The sequence below is a fragment of the Microcebus murinus genome, chromosome 10, assembly GCF_040939455.1.
Source record: "Microcebus murinus isolate Inina chromosome 10, M.murinus_Inina_mat1.0, whole genome shotgun sequence".
Classification (NCBI taxonomy): Eukaryota; Metazoa; Chordata; class Mammalia; order Primates; family Cheirogaleidae; genus Microcebus; species Microcebus murinus.
Window position 1 is genome coordinate 58,626,411 of NC_134113.1, and position 17,499 is coordinate 58,643,909.

Below are 17,499 nucleotides of genomic sequence, written 5' to 3' on the forward strand. Positions count from 1 at the left end.
CCAGTAAGGGATTATGATGTGTCAACACAGAGTACCATGGAAGCATTTAGATGGACACTTAAGCTGACCTTGTAGGATCTGGAAAAACCTGTAGACAGATATATCTGAAGAGCTAAACAGATGAAGAGTGTGTGTGTGTGTGTGTATGTGTGTGTGTGTGTGTGTGTGTGTGTGTGTGTGTGTGTGTTTGTGTTGGGTAGAAAGTCATGGCAGTTGCTTAAGGCAGAGAAAGATATTCTAGGCAGAGAAACTGTCAAGATATTTGAATTGAGAGAGCATGGCAAGTTCGAAGAAGTTCATGTAGTTCAGTGCATAGGCAGCTGGGTTACAAAGGTGGGGATGTCAAGAGATGAATTTGGAGAGGTAAGTTGGGGCCTTGTATGCTCTGCCATGGAGTTTGAATCTGTCCTAAAAAGGATAGGGAGCTTTTGAATGATTTCAAACAGAGGATGACATAATCATATTTGCATTTTAGAAAAGATCATTCTGAAAAAAAAAAGAAAAGAAAAGATCACTCTGGCTGCAAGAAGAAAAAGTATATGGGAAAAAGTAGAGACATGGATTAATTAAGTAAATTAGGAGGAATTGAGAATGATATTAAGGTTTCTGGTTTGGATATCAGGCATTCTTTAAGACAAGAGAACAGCCTGATGTGGTGGCTTGCTCCTGTAATGCTAGATACTCAGGAGGCTGAGACGGGAGGACTGCTTGAGCCTAGGAGTTCAGGGCTACATTGAGCTATTAGAGTCACTGCTCTTTAGCGTGGGTGGCAGAGTGAGACCCCATCTTAAAAAAAAAAAAGATAAGAGAACATGTGACTAAGAGTAAGTTTGTGGGAGAAAAATTGTATATTCTGTTTTCAACAGGTTGAATTTGAATTATATATAGGACAGTGAAGATAGATAAATGTGTGTTAGGCCTTTTACTTTGTGGTCCTGGAATTTAGGAATGCTATCTAGATTCAGATGAAGAACTGGTGAACTGGTAATCAAAGCTATGAAAGTAGATGAGTTTACTCAAAGAGAGTGAGAAAAGGATGGAACAAACCTCTGTGTTCATTGATATTGAAGAGGCAGGCAGGGGCAGAGAAATCAGTGAGGAATATTGAGAAGAAGAGGTAAAAGAGAAGCCAAGGGAAGAAGCATTCCAAGAAGAAAGGACTGGTTATTTATATCAGATGACGTTTAGAGATAAAATAAAATGAGGATTGAAAAATGTTCATTGGATGTGGCTATAAAGTCCTGGTGTTCTTCTTGTGAACAACTTCAGTTGAGCAGTGAGGTTGCAAGCTGGGTTTCAGTGGGTTTAGAAGAAAATGAGAGATAAGTAATTTAATAAGTAATTCTTTCAAGAAGTTTGATGTAAAGGCAAGAATAGAGAGAGCCATAATGAGAAGGAGGTGTAGGATTAAGGAAAGAGTCAAAATACATTATTTTTTCTGGTTGCAAATAAAAGATCCAGAAAAGTAAAAAATACAAAGTGGAAGTTGGCTACAATCTCACCTCCTTGAATAGTTTGATGAACATCCTCCATATACTTGTGTGTATATTTGCATATATAAACATATAAAGGTATACATGTATTTTCAACCTTATATAAGTAATGTTTAAAAAGCAATGGATCTACACTCCATAGTCTAAAGTTTGCTTTTTTTTGTACTTACTATATTTTGGATATCTTTGAATATCAGTGCATAAAGACTTATTTTTTTAATAGTTGAATAATATTCCATTATGTGGTTATAACATAATTTATTTACCCAAATCTCTATAGATGGATATTTGAAGTTTCCACTTTTTAAAATCATCACAAACAACGCTGTAATGAACGTTCTTAGACATATATCTTTGTGAATCTACGTGACTATTTCTATAGAGTAAATTCTAAGAAGTTGGGTAAAGAGTATGCACATTTAAAATTTTAATAGCTCTTACCAAATTGCCCTCTAAACAGATTATATTATCAATAGTCTGTGAGAATATCGATTCTTTATATTCTCAATAACTGGGTAGTATCATTAAAAAAAACACTGCCAGAGTTAAGAGAGCATAAATTTAAGAAGCATAATTAGAAGTTACAGGAGGTGGCTTTGGAAAAACTTTCCAATGATTAATGTTTCTAAGGAATGGAAGGGATGTCTGGAGGGTGTTCAGTTCCCTATCTCTAAAAACAGCTACTACCATGTATGATTTATAGTTTAGGGGGTTCTTTGACATAAATGATCTAATTTGATCTTCATAATTCAGGTACAAGTATTAATATATATTTTTTAGGCCAGGCGCGGTGGCTCACGCCTGTAATCCTAGCACTCTGGGAGGCTGAGGCGGGCGGATTGCTCGAGGTCAGGAGTTTGAAACCAGCCTGAGCAACAGCGAGACCCTGTCTCTACTATAAATACAAAGAAATTAATTGGCCAACTAATATATATAGAAAAAATTAGCCGGGCATGGTGGCGCATGCCTGTAGTCCCAGCTACTCGGGAGGCTGAGGCAGTAGGATTGCTTGAGCCCAGGAGTTTGAGGTTGCTGTGAGCTAGGCTGACTCCATGGCACTCACTCTAGCCTAGGCAACAAAGCGAGACTCTGTCTCAAAAAAAAAAATATATATATATATATATATATATATATATATATATATTATAAATGAGAAAATTGAGGCTCAGTTTCAGCATCACTCAGTTAAGAAGAGGTGGAATTAGGAAATCTAGATTTTTTTGACTCCTAATCCTGTTTCTTTCCATTGTACTATGCAGAGGTTGAAATAGTTATCCAGCAGGAATGCTGTGGCATTGAATCCTGATTTAATTAAGATATTTTCCAACTCCAGATTTCTTTGATTTTGTGCTAATTCCAATAAAGGAGTGGTTTGGAGAAGGGAAATGAGAGATTATAAAGTCCCACTAATGTGGTAACAGTGATACAGGACAAGAGAAGACAGCTATAGGGAACTTAGCACAGAGTCTAAGGTAATGCTGGGATTTGGAGCATGGGTCACTAGTAGAAAAAGGGAGATATGGTCAGGAGAGTCAGCTATTGCAGACAAACCCAAAACAATGAAAAGACCATTTAAATTGCTGATACAAAAGTTCACATTGACCTTGGAGAGATCAGTTTGTTTAGTGTGGAAGGCCTTGTGGCTAAGGGTCAGTGAGAGGTAAGGAAGTAAAGAGTATAGGTGTTTCTTTGGATGAGTTTGGTGATGTGGGAGAATTGTGGATTGTCGGGGTCAAGCTAGGGCCTTCTTAGAATAAGGGAGGCTTTGAACTTATTTGTTGGGGGAAGAGAATAAGGTAATGGAGAAGGAGAGATTAAAGTGAGAAAGAGATAATTGATAAAGTTACATTCTAAAAGGAAGTATGCGGCAATGGGACCCAAGGTAGAGCTGGGGTAACTACTTTTACCTGAGAACAGGGCCTGTGTTATATTTATGCATGACTCCACTTACCCTGCTCAAACCTGGAAGAGTACCTTGACTTTCAGGAAGTTTAGCCCAGCTTTGCCATTAAAGCTCTATGTGACCTTGACAAGTCATTTCCCTTCCCTAGGTCTTATTTGCCTTATCTGCAAAATAATGAGCTAGAACTGAAAGATCTTTGGAAAGACGCTGCTAGTGCGGCTGCCCATGCTCCCCCTGGGCTGTAGGTTGGACTCGGAGGACTGGGAAGGTGGGCAGAGGCCCTAACTGGTGGTATGGCCAACCCTGCTGTGCTTGTGTCAATCCTCAGGTATGGCAAGCGAGTGGCAGACATAAAGGAGAGCAAGGAACATGTAATTGCAAACAGGTAAAGGTGGGAATGTGCTTTCTGAAAGGGGCTGGAATAGGAATCTCGCCTGACATTTGTTCTCTCTCACCTAAGCCATCTCCAGTTTCTGTACAGCTTTATCGCCTCAGCTGAAGAACTTGCTGCTGTTCCACAGACTCTTGCGCTTGTTTTTTTAATTTTTATTTTTAATCAAGTCTAACTTTAGCATTGGACTTTCCTACCGCCTTACACCCCTTCCTAAGTGTGTCTCTCTCCCGTGCTGCCTGTGGAGGATTTTTAAGGGTGGGAGAGGCAATGTTCTCTAGTTTCCCTTTTCTTCCTCAGTGGCCAGTTCCACTGTCAACGGCGGCAGTTTCTGCGGATGGCAGTGAAGGAGCTGGAGGCTGTGTTAACTGATGAACCAGGACTGCTGGGTCCCAAGGCAAGAGAAAGAAACGGTGGGAGGGGGACAATGACCAGTGATAAGACACTCTATGGGGGCAGTGCCTTGGCATTCACAAGAGTTTGCATTTCTGAGTCTTTTGTGATCTATTTAATGTGTATATGCTGATTTCCTTGAATATTCTTGGAGCACCCCAAAGCTTTTCATATCTCTGTTTTTGGCACTATCATAGCATGTCATATATTATAGCTAGCTATTTGTGTGCTTGTCTTATGCTCTGTTTGAGTGTGAACTAATTGGAGACAGCTTGCTTTTTTGCTTTAAACCACATAAATGCCCAGTAAATATTTCTAAAATTTAATTCTATAGGGAAAGAGAGATACTGACTGTGAGCCAGTGTCAGCATCTGTACATGTCTGATTTTGTGTCACATAGTTGAGATTGTTTGTGGGTGTGAGTGTTTATTATTGGACACTGTTGATGTGGCTACACAATTATACCCATGTGTATATTATCATGGGAGTTTTCGCTGTGCTTTGAAATCCACTTTTAAAGTCGAAAATTCTAATAGTCCCTGTCCTCTCTGTAGGCTCTTTTTGCTTTCATGGCCCTGTCCTTCATTCGAGATGAGGTCACCTGGCTGGTTCGCCACGCAGAAAATGTCACCAAGACAAAGACACCTGAGGACTACGCTGACCCGTTAGTACTTGGCTAAGACATGGCTAAGAACCTTGTCCTTGGATGAACTGAGGACAAAGAGGCGCATCAAATGACCTCAGGAGGTCTCAATTTCTGCCCTGTTATCACTGTGTTTGTCTTAATTCAAATCTCTTGTCTCATACATCTCTCTGTTCTCATCCTCAACTTTATAGAAGCATCGCAGAGCTCCTTTTCTTGTTGGAGGAGATTAGGGCTCTGGTCCGAAGACACATCAAAGTGATACAGCAATACCACCTGCAGTACTTGGCAAGATTTGATGCTCTTGTGCTTAGTGACATCATTCAGGTATGATGTTTAATTGATTATAGTTTGGAAATTTCAGGGCAATCCCTGATTATTTTTCCTATTGGAGCCACTCTTGCTGAATCTCATGCTCTCTAGATTGGGCGTCAAAAAGTCCAATTTCCCCCTCTACATTGTTAAAAGAAAAAAAAAAAAAAGACTCATAATCTCAGTGGTCTCTTTTTTCCCTCCCTAAGTGAAACTACATAGAAATAGGAGAGAAAAATAAAAAAGAAGCTGGGTGTTAACATGGCAAAGAACCCAGGAAGCTTCTTCCATCTCTTGCTTGGCTTTTTCTCTCTGTTTTGGCACTTAGCAATGTTTCTGCCTTCATACATTGACTGACCCTTGTGGTCCTGGTTTCTATCCTGGGAAACCTATGCCCACTCTTCTTTTAGAATCTGTCTGTGTGTCCAGAGGAGGAATCCATCATCATGTCCTCATTCGTCAGCACTCTCTCCTCTCTGAATCTCAAACAAGGTAAAGGGGGTGGGGGTTGGGGTGGGGGATGGGGGGGCGGTGGGGAGGTGGAGAAGGCAGGGCATATATGAGAGTGAACATCTTTTTTCTAGAGATATTGAGCTTTGAGCCAGAGAATAGGACAAGATATCTTTGCAGAGGACCTATGCAGTTGATATTAGTGTGCTGTTTTATTGTTTCCTTTAAAAAACTTGCTTCTGTTTTTCTTACAGTTGATAATGGAGAGAAATTTGAATTCTCAGGATTGAGGCTGGACTGGTTCCGCCTACAGGTCTGTTGCTGTTAAGGATCCCTACCCTCAGATTCTTTGTCCCCCACAATCCCTTAGCTTTTTATCTCTTAAACGCTTTATGGAGTGAATCAATCTTTAAAACTGCCGACTGGATAGGACATACCCAGGCCAAATTTCAATTCCGAGGCTGGGGGGTCCTTTCACTCATCTTGTTTTCTCTGCCCTTTCCCAACGCCAACCACAGGCATACACTAGTGTGGTTAAGGCCCCACTGCACCTGCATGAGAACCCTGACTTAGCCAAGGTGATGAACCTCATTGTCTTTCACTCCCGAATGCTGGACTCAGTAGAGAAACTGCTGGTGGAAACTTCTGACCTGTCTATTTTCTGGTATGTCCTGGTTCAGAACTGTTTATCAACTCATTTGCTCCCTTGGCTGTCCTCTGTAGAGGTTTATAATTCCCCTAGACAGATGGGAAAGTCTTATTTTCTTCAAGATCTCCTTAAAGGCAGATGCTCAGACTCCATGGCTCACTCATGCCAGCTTCTACCAATAATCTTAAGTGATAGGAATTTGAAGTTGATTCCCTTTTGTATTCATTCTCTTGTGGAAAGCCACTTGGAGTTTACACAACCTTCCCTTCTCTAGGATAATTCATCCATATGTCTAGTTCCAATCTTTTCTCATCTTCACTGTTATCTTTGGGAACTTTTTCAGCTTTTTTTTTCTCTTGGGACATTGTAACTTAAAAGAGACATGAAAAACTTGGAAGTGTAGTGGAGAGAACTGAAAATAATTAAAGGGCTGAAAAATAGAGTTGGAGAATGAACATTAGTTTGCCTTCCTTAGGTAGCACTCAACATTTATTATATAGCTGAACACTCTTGTGCATAACTCTACCCTTTAAAGGATCAAACAAATAAGTGAAAAATATGTTGTCTTTGTTTTCTGTAATCAGTACAGGTGAGGAGATATAGCATTCAAAATGTGAAAAAGATGTCAACATATTAACAATACTTGGATATAGAAGAAAGTGTAAAAAGAGTACAAGAAGTTGAGAGGATATTGGGTTAAGGAAAGATCAGTCTCATAGGGTTAATTTGAGAAGGTTTTCTGAAGCCTGGGCGTCAAGTTTTGGGAGGAATGTGAATTAGCATTACTGAACAACTTCTAAATTAGAGGGAATGGCCCGAATCATGGAAAGATTCTGAGGAGGGATAGCAAATTTTGCGTAAGGAAAGGGAAGACGATTATCACTAAACTGCCCTGAGGTTCATTATAAATGTCTGAAAGGGTTAAGTTTCTTAGGTTGTCTTCTGCCTCAAGGGTAGAGAAATCAAGGAAGGAGTGGTAAATATCAATAAATGTTTGTTGAAAGAATTAATATTCTCTCCACCTTAAAGAGACCAGCTCCTAAACCCTTTCTCTGCAGCTTTCATCTCCGTACCTTTGAGAAGATGTTTGCTATGACCCTGGAGGAACCTTCTATGCTGCGTTATGCCATTGCTTTCCCCCTGATCTGTGCTCATTTTGTCCACTGCACGCATGAGATGTGTCCAGAGGAGGTGGGTATCTTGAACTCCAAACCATGTCATCTTTCTAGTCACATCTCCTCCATAGTCCCCCAAAACACAACTCCAAGTGTTGATTTTGGTCCCAGGAAGGGTGCAAACATAGGTATGTGATATGAGTTCCTAAGTAGCTTGATGTAGAATGTATCCTTTCTCTCTGGGCCTCAGTTTCTTCTTCTGTAGGAGTGGGTAGTTCAGGCAAGGGGTGATCAGAGTAGTATTATGACAAAGAAGTGGCTGTCCTGGGCTTGACAACTTCTTCCTTGGTCCCTCTTTCTCATAGTACCCCCACCTGAAGAACCATGGTCTTCACCACTGCAACTCCTTCCTGGAAGAGCTGGCCAAGCAGACCAGCAACTGTGTGCTGGAGATCTGTGCTGAGCAGCGAAACCTGAGTGAGCAGGTAGGCTGAGCCCTCCATGTTTCAGCCTCCCCTCTGTCAGCACTCAGTGCCTTCTCTGTCCACTCTTGCTCCCCTATCGAAGTGCCAAGTTCTCTCTTTCTCTCAAGGACGACTGGGACGTCGTGTACTTGCGTTTATGGCAGGATTCTTTTTTTTTTTTTTTTTTTTGAGACAGAGTCTCATTTTGTTGCCCAGGCTAGAGTGAGTGCTGTGGCGTCAGCCTAGCTCACAGCAACCTCACACTCCTGGGCTCCAGCAATCCTTCTGCCTCAGCCTCCCGAGTAGCTGGGACTACAGGCATGCGCCACCATGCCCAGCTAATTTTTTTCTATATGTATTAGTTGGCCAATTAATTTCTTTCTATTTATAGTAGAGATGGGGTCTCGCTCTTGCTCAGGCTGGTTTTGAACTCCTGACCTTGAGCGATCCACCCGCCTCAGCCTCCCAGAGTGCTAGGATGCCACCACGCCTGGCCTTATGGCAGGATTCTTTTCTTAGTATAGTCCCTTCAGTCTTTACTCCCTTAGGATTAGATAGAGGTGTATAAAAATACTCTTATTTGAACAGCTGCACGCCAACAAAATATGTGCTGTCATTTGAAGAGTTCTGAGAGATGAGTTTGCTTTCTAATTTACTTCCCCTCTTCTCTCTGCCCTGTGTACATATACTTAGGACAGTCACCCCCAGATCACCTGTCTTGTCTCATCTTTCTGTTCACCTGCATCCTAATCTGTGGCTATTTGGGCATTTTGGGGCACCTCTTGTGTGTTTATCCTCAGGGCTGCTTTCTTGTCTTTTTCTTCTTGTTTTCCCCCTCCCCTCTCTTCACTGACTCATAGCACCTGCTCATGATTAGCTCAACCTACATTTTAGAAAATTTGAAAATGAGAAACTTGTTTTGCTGTTGCCCTGGAGTCGTTGAGATTTCCCAGACTATCCACACTTTAGGCTTTATAGCAACTTTGGTAGAAGTGGAGCCAGGCTCTGTGTGTGTGTGTGTGTGTGTGTGTGTGTCTGTGTGTGTGTACAGAGGCACAATTACATTATTACTTAACTTTTTTATTTTCTTATATGTAAAATGAGGATGAAGATACTTTCTTTATAGAAGTGTCACAAGTATTAAATAAAATAGAGTTCATTTAATATTTGGCATGCAGCACTCAATGCATGTTAGCTGTTATGTTATTTGCTACTTATTGGGCATTAAGCTCTGTGCTTGGTTTTTGGGGTGGGGACCCAGAAGGAAGATATACGATCCCTTCCCTGGAGGAATGTCTCAGTTTAAAGGAAAAGGGCATACAAATACATATTTGAAAGAAATTTGAATAATTAATGCAAGGAAGATATCCAAACAAGTACAATTGTAGGTGTATCCATCACTTACTATGAATACCTATTACATGCAAGGGACACTGGTAAGGAGGTTTACTCACCGCTGTGTCAGGGATGATTAAAACATGATGTGAATGATGTTCACACACACCAAAACTTTTGCAAGCAAATGAGTATTGGACCTCCCAAGTTAACATTTTGAGTAAGTAAGTAGTGACTACTAATTACTAATGGAGTTACATTTTTGGGGGACTGCTTTCAGGATGTACTACAGACACTTTTGCATAATTTCAGGGTTGATACATCTTTTTCCATCAAAATGGACTTGATTTTTTTTTTGAAACAGTTAAGAATTTGAATTTTAAAAAAGAAGGTGTGACTATAAAGTAATGAAACCAGTTTTCTTGTGTGGCCCTTATGCTGCTTTAAGAGTAATTCCAGCTGAGGAGTTTCCAGGCATGCTCTGCACATGCTCAGCAGCACTGGAATAAATGGAGAGAATTCCACTTTGAAGGAATATTTGAATATATAATTCTAGCTTATATTTTTTGTATGGTTACCTGGAGTATCTAGGTGAAGAGAAGAGATGCTAGATTGATGTTTAAGCTAACTAGAAAGAAATACGATATTTCAAAAAAGAAGTGGGAAGAAAGTGATGAGCATATTGTGAACTCTGAATCTTTGGAGGGCTGTGGTGGTGTGGGTAACTGTTCTATGGGACAGACTATGAATGAATGTAGCAAGTGAGATGATTGGTCTAGGTAGCAAATAATAACTGGCTTCCTAGGTTGGAAGATATTAGAAAGCACAGTTCAGTGGAGCTCTTAGATCTTATTCTTTTTTTTTTTTTTTTTTGAGACAGAGTCTTGTTCTGTCGCCTTGAGTAGAGAGCAGTAGTATCACCATAGCTCACCGCAACCTCCAACTCCTGGGCTCATGTGATCCTCCTGCGTCAGCCTCCCAAGTAGCTGGAACTACAGGCACATGCCACCACATCTGGCTAATTTTTCTATTTTTAGTAGAGACAAGTTGTCATTCTTGCTCAGGCTGGTCTCAAACTCCTGAGCTCATGCAATCCTCCTACCTCAGCCTCCCAGAGTACTAAGATTACAGGCATGAGCCATCTTGCCCAGCCTAGATCTTATTCTTTTTGCTTGAATTTTCCATTAGGAAAGGCTCTCTCAGGATGTGGGTGGGGGAGTGATGCTCTGATCTCTGAAAGACACTGCCATTTTGAGACTGTGAGCCTATACATGAGAGATAGGTATGAAAACTAAAAAAGGTGAGCATATTCCAAATAGGCTCTCATTAGGGAAAGAGATGCATGGGAGGAGAGAGAGGCAGAAAGGTAAAAGAACAGACAACAGTGGAGAGACCTTTTAATAACTGTTTGATGGACTACTTGGCAGATTTAGCAACAAATCCCATTTCTGTGTTCACCTGTGTTTGTTTCTAAAGCTTCTGCCTAAGCATTGTGCGACTACCATCAGCAAGGCCAAGAACAAGAAAACCATGAAGCAGAGGCAGACTCCCAGAAAAGGAGAGCCTGAGAGGGATAAGCCAGGAGCCGAGAGTCACCGGAAGAACCGCAGCATTGTCACCAAGTGAGGACCCGGGCCCTAGAAGGCAGATGGGCACTGCATCAAAGAAGGAAGAAAGGGAAGAGGGAGGGTGTTACAGCAGAAAAATGGGGAAATGGTGGTAGGGAATGATGGATATGGAAAATTGCTTAAATGTGAATTTTCTACTTTGCCTTTGAATTCAGCATCAACACCTACTGTTCTAGGCTGAGTGTCCCCAGAAGATGGAAGGGTCCTGAGGGTCATAGTCTGACACACCCCTTCTCAGATCCCAGCAGACAGTGCCAGACCCATAATCAAGGCTCATTTTACTTTCTAGCATGGACAAGCTACACCTAAACTTGACAGAACTGGCACTGACAATGAATCATGTATACAGTTTCTCTGTGTTTGAACATACCATCTTTCCTTCTGAGTATCTCAGCAGCCACCTGGAGGCCAGACTCAACAGGTATCAGTCTTTCCTTATCTTCTTTGTTGTGTAATTATAGGATTCCTCAAAGTTGGGTTCCATTAGATTCATCCCCGTGGTCAGGCCACACTCTGGATGTTCTGGTGCAGTCAGTCTGGCATAGGTCCCAAGCATCTCTATTAAAAGCAAGCAAACAAAAAGAACCCAACCCTTTTTAGGTGGTTTTGATGAACAGCCAGAATGGATCGCCACTGGTTTAGCAGAATGAGCAGGGCCTTTGCAGTCAGCAGACCTGTGTTGCTAACCTGGCCATTAGCCAAGATGTTAGAGCAGATTATCTAACTTACTTGAGCCAGTTTCTTTCCTCATCAAGTAATGGTATTTACTGTATAGATAATTGAGAATTACCTAAAATTGAGAATTGGTAGAGAATGAAAATGAAAAATGAGTGCAAAGCTCCTGACATATGTTAAGTCTCAGTAAAATACATCCCCTTCCCTCCGCTTTGCCCCTCATTCTATTGCCCCCTAAAGTAGGAGGAATACCCTTTACATAGGAATTGGGCACTATGGTCAGCAATGAGGGCAATGGGAAGAAGAATTATTATGAATAATCCTCTGTTCTTCTGAGTTTTGTTTTGGGATCTGTAGCTTATTCATTCATTCAAGAAATATTTATTGTTTTCCTTTTTTTTTTTTTTTTACTGAAGATGAGGTCGTGGGTCATTGACATGGTAAACAAATATTTATTGAAAACCTACTGTGTGTTAGAAGTGTTCTAACAGCTGTTGATACAGCAGTATATAAAACATAAAAATTCCTGTCTTCATGAAGCACACCCTTTACTGGGAGACATAAACAAAATAAGAAGATAGAATTCATAGTAGCTTGGATAGTGATAAGTGCTAAGCAGAAAAATAAAGCGGGAAAGGGAGATAGGAGGTGTGTGTGGTGGTGGTGGGTGTTGCAGTTTAGATAGGGTGGCCAGGGAAGGCTTCCTCGAGAAAGTGACATTAGAGTAAACCTGTGAAGGGACTGAGAAAGCCAGGCATGCAACTCTCACGGGAAAGAGGAACGCTTTGCAAGCGCAGAGGCTCTGAGGTGGAAACATGCCTGCTATGTTCAAGGGACATGGAGAAGCCAGTGTGGCTGTGGCAGAACCAGCCTGGTCGGCTGTGAGGTTGGAGGGCAGGAGAGGCAGACTGTGTAGGTGCTTATATGTCATTGTAAGGACTTTGGATTGTTTCTGAATGAGGTAGGTAGCCTTGGCAGGTTTTGAGCGGAGCTATAATAGTAAAATTTGATGCAATATATCACTCTGGCTGCATTACCTGGGGCAAGGACAGAGGTGGGGAGACAAGTTATGAGTCCATGTTTTGATTGTAGGAGATGCAGATTTATTTTTCAATTAGGTTTTTGCTTGGGTGGAGTAAAATTTGTTTTCATTATGGACACATTAGCTATATGGAAGGAAGTGTCCCAGTTGCATGCACAATGTCAGGAAGATGGCAGTTTGATAATAGCTCATTTGCAAACCTTCAGAAACTGGTGGTGGTTTCCAGGCCCTGGAGCAGCATGTGGTATTCAGGTTTTCCCTGCATGTCTCTGAAGCTTGCCTCTCTGACCTCAGTATTCCCAAAGCCCCAAGGTTGGCCTAGAGGTTTAGCCTCCATGAAAACTCTAAAATAAGTTAGGCTTGCCCTTCGTCTGTCCCTTCTGTATTATTTCCCTCAAGTGGTACTTGAGGGTCTTTTCCCTTTTAGTTGTCCAGCAGCCCCTCCCCTGTCATAAGCATTTTGCCAAAAATACAAGAACTCCCAAACAGCTAAAGCATAAGGAAGACTGTGGTTAACTCATTCATATTGACATGCAGATGACTGACAAAGGCTCAGTCTTTCCCCTAAGGTCTATGTTTTAACAAGGAAAAAAAGCTTTTAGTTAAAGTACTGACTCTAATTGTGAAATCTCTGATACCTGGGAAAGGTGTTTTGGAAGGAGTTGGGGGTCCAGTGGGGAGGGGTCTTGCTGATGTGCCCCTGTAACAGTATAAGGGAGACAGTTATTCCACCTTCTTTAAACATACTCTCTAGCCAGCCCTGGCATCCCATGGCTAACTTGGGATTACGCTGCACTTCCAAGAATTTCTAGGCATGGTTTTCCATTTCTGACAATGGTTGGAACTAATTATTTCCAAGAAGAGAGCATAAATACTGTCACTGAGAATGCAGGTGGTGTGAACTCTCAGGTAGAGTTAGATAGAATTTGAGAACCCAGGTCTTTTACCACCTGACCCAATTTCTCCAGAGAGGCAGAAAAGCTTAGTGGTTAGGAATCAAATGTTGTTAGAATCAAGTCCCAGCTCTGCCACTGGCAGACCTTCAGCAATGATTTAATATCTCTGTGTCTCAGTTTCCTCATCTGTAAAATGGGGATAATAATTATCCCTACCTTATTGGGTCATTATGAGGTTTAAATGAGATATGTGTAGTGAAATCATAGCACAGCACCTGGAACACTATATACACTCAGTAATTGTTACCATGTTCATCATGATGATTGTAATTATGGATTTTTATCACCCAGAGCCATTGTGTGGCTGGCTGGCCACAACGCCGCGACCCAGGAGATCGTGCGGCCTTCCGAGCTGCTGGCAGGACTCAAAGCATACATCAGTTTCATCCAGTCACTGGCCCAGTTTTTGGGTGCAGATGCTTCCAGAGTCATCCGCAATGCCCTCTTGCAGCAGACACAGCCGCTGGACTCCTGTGGGGAGCAGACTATCACCACTCTCTACACAAATTGGTCAGTGCTGCTCATCCTTTCCCGCTGCCTCACCTCCGTGTTAGCACTCTTCCCTTTACACAGCAGGACCTCAGGGCCCAAGCATTTTGTCTCCCATGGTCATAGACCTCCAAATGGAGGCTTGTTTCTGCTTGAGGATTGGAACAAAAGCCTGGGCAAACCCAGATCCCCTTTAGTCCACTGCGGAGTTTCCTTCTAACTGTCAATGCAATATTCACCTACCATGTAGTTATTTAACCTTTTCCCTCTTAATCTCCAGTTCTTAACCTTCCTTTTCTGGATTCTTACTGTTTCAATTTCAAATGATCTCTCTTCCTCTTTCTGAAGTTCTTATTTCTCTTTTTGCCCTAGCTTCTCCCTCTGAAAACCATTCTGCCTACCCCCATCTTTCCACAACACTATCTCCTTGTCTAGTAGGTTGTTCTTAATAGAGAAGGGGGCCTCCTCCCGGGAACTGGAGAAGGTGGAATCAGTTTCCTTTGAGATTCTAAGAAATGAAAAGGAACTGGATTCTTACCATCCCAAGCCACTGGGTGGCGCTCTTAATCCAAAATCAGCTCAGTAGGAGCCAGGCTGCAAAGAGCCCTTCCTAAGGGGGAACAAAATTTGTTCCCCCTTACTCAGGAACAAAAATACGAAGTCCACCAGGGGGCAGGCAGGTAAAGTAATGGATGTAGTGGGCTAAGTGGGGACTTTGAGGAGTTGGAGAGGGAGAGCCCCTCTAAAGGGGCTCCACCTGATTGCTGCCCCATTAAATCCTTAGTTTTTATGTGAAATTTCTGTTTCAAAATTTTGATAACTAATTATCCTTGAGTTCCAGAGTTCAGCCTCTCTTCCCCTGTGTTAGCCATTTAACATTATATTAAAAGGAAAAAAACCTACCCCCGTTTGACAGGTGGGTCTGGCCCAGTGGTAGCTATCTTGTGATGTGTGTAAGATACAGACCTAGACCTGGAAAATGGGCTACACATCTACTTGACATCAAATTGGTACTGACAGACTAAAACTATGGTGCTCAAAAAATGGTAGTGTTCAACAGGGATTTGGGGGTGGGAGAGACCCACATCTTAAGGATGTGGTGAGCATTGTGTGTGTGGGGGGGAAGGGATTACCTCTATCCCTTTTTAGGGAGAGGCAAAGATACACCCTGTAACCAAAATGTCAAAAAAAAAAAAAATCTGTTATTGAGAGGTGGACAGGTGGAAGGGGGAGGAGGGGAAGGGTGCGCACTTACATGGTGGGTGCAGTGCGCACCACCTGGAGGCTGGGCATGCTTGAAGCTCTGGCATAGCCAGGTGGGGAGGGGGGGCAGGGGCAAGATATGTAACCCTAATAATATTTGTACCCACAGAATATGAGATAAAAAAAAAAAAAAGATACAGACCTAAACCCAGAGCTAGTGCCTGGGAGTGGCAGGGACTGGTCGGTCACACCTTCCTCTGCCAACACTGGCTGGAGCCCAGCCCCTCCAAGCTTGCCCAGCGGTCAGGAGGGAATGTTATGGACTAGATGACCAGACTCCCAAGGGGTGTCTCTCTGCCCAGGAGGTTTGGCTTAAACTGGCTTCCAGGATCATAGGTGGTCAGTCCAACATTCTCCTTGGAGGGACTGAGGCTAAATATATTTCAGAGGAGCCCAATTAGTAGGAATGTTTTTCTTGCCAGGTTGAGCCTGTGAAGGTAAGTGCGAGGGGAGTACAACTATTTGAAAAGCACAGGGGCTGACAAAAGGGTGTGCATGCCATTGCAATGGACGGCATAGCAAAATACTCTGCAGCTTAGAGGCGAAGTGGAATTATATTACTGCCAGTGTTTCTGACCCAACAGTGTGGAGTGTTAATCAGAGCATTGTCCTGTCTTCTTTGAGTCTCTTCACCCAGCCCCAGACTTTAGCAGAGTTTCTCTTTCTGAGCCCAGTGGGCCTAGTAGGGAGAAGGGATTGGACACTAGTCATCTGTGCTTTCTTGGCCAACCCTGTAGGTACCTGGAAAGTCTGCTCAGACAGGCGAGCAGTGGGACCATCATCCTCTCCCCAGCCATGCAGGCCTTCATCAGCCTCCCCCGAGAGGGAGAGCAGAACTTCAGTGCAGAGGAGTTCTCTGACATCTCTGGTGAGCCCGGGGCCTGGTCTCCTTGTCAGGGAGCTGGGCTTTCCCCCTCAATGCAATACCTCGGCCTACAGGGTATTCTGTAGGCCGGTGGGAATTCTGTAGATCTGGTGGGAATTCTCCTCCCTTCCCAGAGGCCCTTTCTACACTCTTCTCAGCGTCTCTGCTAGCTCACCTTCAGGACAATAAAAAGAGATTCTCAGTGAGGCCTAGGGTTGAGGAGTGGCCTGGGAGTTGAATGTGAAGAGTGAAAATGGGAAAATGGGAGTTTAGGAGTTAGGCAGGGGCACTCGACTTGCTGAAGGAATTTATTCTTTGAAGCGTGGTAAATGGTTATTCTCCATTTCCACAAAGAATGAAAGAGTAGGATATAGTGTAAAGGGTAGAGGATGAAGTGTAAGGAGAACATTCTCATGCTTGGAATTATTTAACCGCGGTCTGATGTCATAGCATCTTCTTCCTTAGACATAAATTTTAGAGCCTTGGCCAATGTTTGGATTGCTGATGTTTAATAATAACAATGATGATAAGATGACAAATGACATTCATTGTGGGCTAAGTTATAATAAATGTTTACACATACTAACTCATGGAATCCTCACAACAGCCTTGAGGTAGATACTCTTATCCCCATTTTTCAGATGAGGACACTGAGACACAGAGAGTTTCAGGAGCTTGCTTAAGGCCACACATTCATAAATGGTAGGGGTGGGAGTTCAGCTTAAGGCCATCGCATTTCAGCAGCTGGGTGCTTAACTACCGTGCAGTGCTGCTCTCCAGTATACAGAAGTGCTTTTGTGTCTCGAGGCAGAGTGGGTAAGGGGTGTGTACCGAATGAGTTAGGAAGCCATTCATTCCCTTTTTAAAGAAGGCTTGAAACCATACAGATCTTTTTTAATATACTTGTTTTACCTACCGACAATTCATAAACTACCCTGCTTCTTCCTCCCTCCTCTCACCTCCATATAAATCATGAATGCTGCATGGTATCTGGGACAGGCAGAAGATATTCCAGTGACCCTGGCCTCTCCAGTCTTCCCCTTCTTTGGGGGTGTCAAGAAAGCCGGAATACATAGTTCTGTTTTCTAGTTCTGCCTCCTTACCAGCATCCCACCCCCATCAGTAAGCTGACCCTGCTTCTTCCCCACTGGAGGTTTCAGATGTCCCCTTCTCATCAGTTCTACCCACAAACTGTAGGCAGCCTCTAAAATCAGCTTTAGGTCTTGCTGACAAATGACAAGCAGCAGGAGGTAATGCTCATTCCCCCTTCTACCACCCCCACCCCAATTTCTGTGGGTTGCCATGGTGATGGGGCAATGCTACTACAAAAATAGATAGATGGAAAGAGAAAGATGCCCTAGGGTTACTAGCCAGGGGTAGAAAAGACTGGAGCAAGGAGGTCTGGCAGATCTAAATTGGTGATCAGTGTATCT

At 42.7% G+C, this 17,499-nt stretch overlaps 1 protein-coding gene across 2 annotated transcripts in view; it reads left to right on the forward strand.

Moving 5' to 3' along the window:
- NCKAP1L (NCK associated protein 1 like) overlaps positions 1–17,499 on the forward strand; it is a 44,522-nt gene that overhangs the window by 13,225 nt on the left and 13,798 nt on the right. For both annotated transcript variants that reach the window (XM_012764537.3, XM_076007330.1), the window contains exons 10-22: positions 3,725–3,781; positions 4,088–4,184; positions 4,735–4,844; positions 5,018–5,150; positions 5,546–5,627; positions 5,840–5,898; positions 6,104–6,249; positions 7,293–7,425; positions 7,715–7,834; positions 10,625–10,770; positions 11,066–11,197; positions 13,741–13,959; positions 15,939–16,069. In XM_012764537.3, coding sequence (XP_012619991.2) covers positions 3,725–3,781; positions 4,088–4,184; positions 4,735–4,844; positions 5,018–5,150; positions 5,546–5,627; positions 5,840–5,898; positions 6,104–6,249; positions 7,293–7,425; positions 7,715–7,834; positions 10,625–10,770; positions 11,066–11,197; positions 13,741–13,959; positions 15,939–16,069 — 1,565 coding nt within the window. The remainder of the gene's footprint in view (positions 1–3,724; positions 3,782–4,087; positions 4,185–4,734; positions 4,845–5,017; positions 5,151–5,545; positions 5,628–5,839; positions 5,899–6,103; positions 6,250–7,292; positions 7,426–7,714; positions 7,835–10,624; positions 10,771–11,065; positions 11,198–13,740; positions 13,960–15,938; positions 16,070–17,499) is intronic.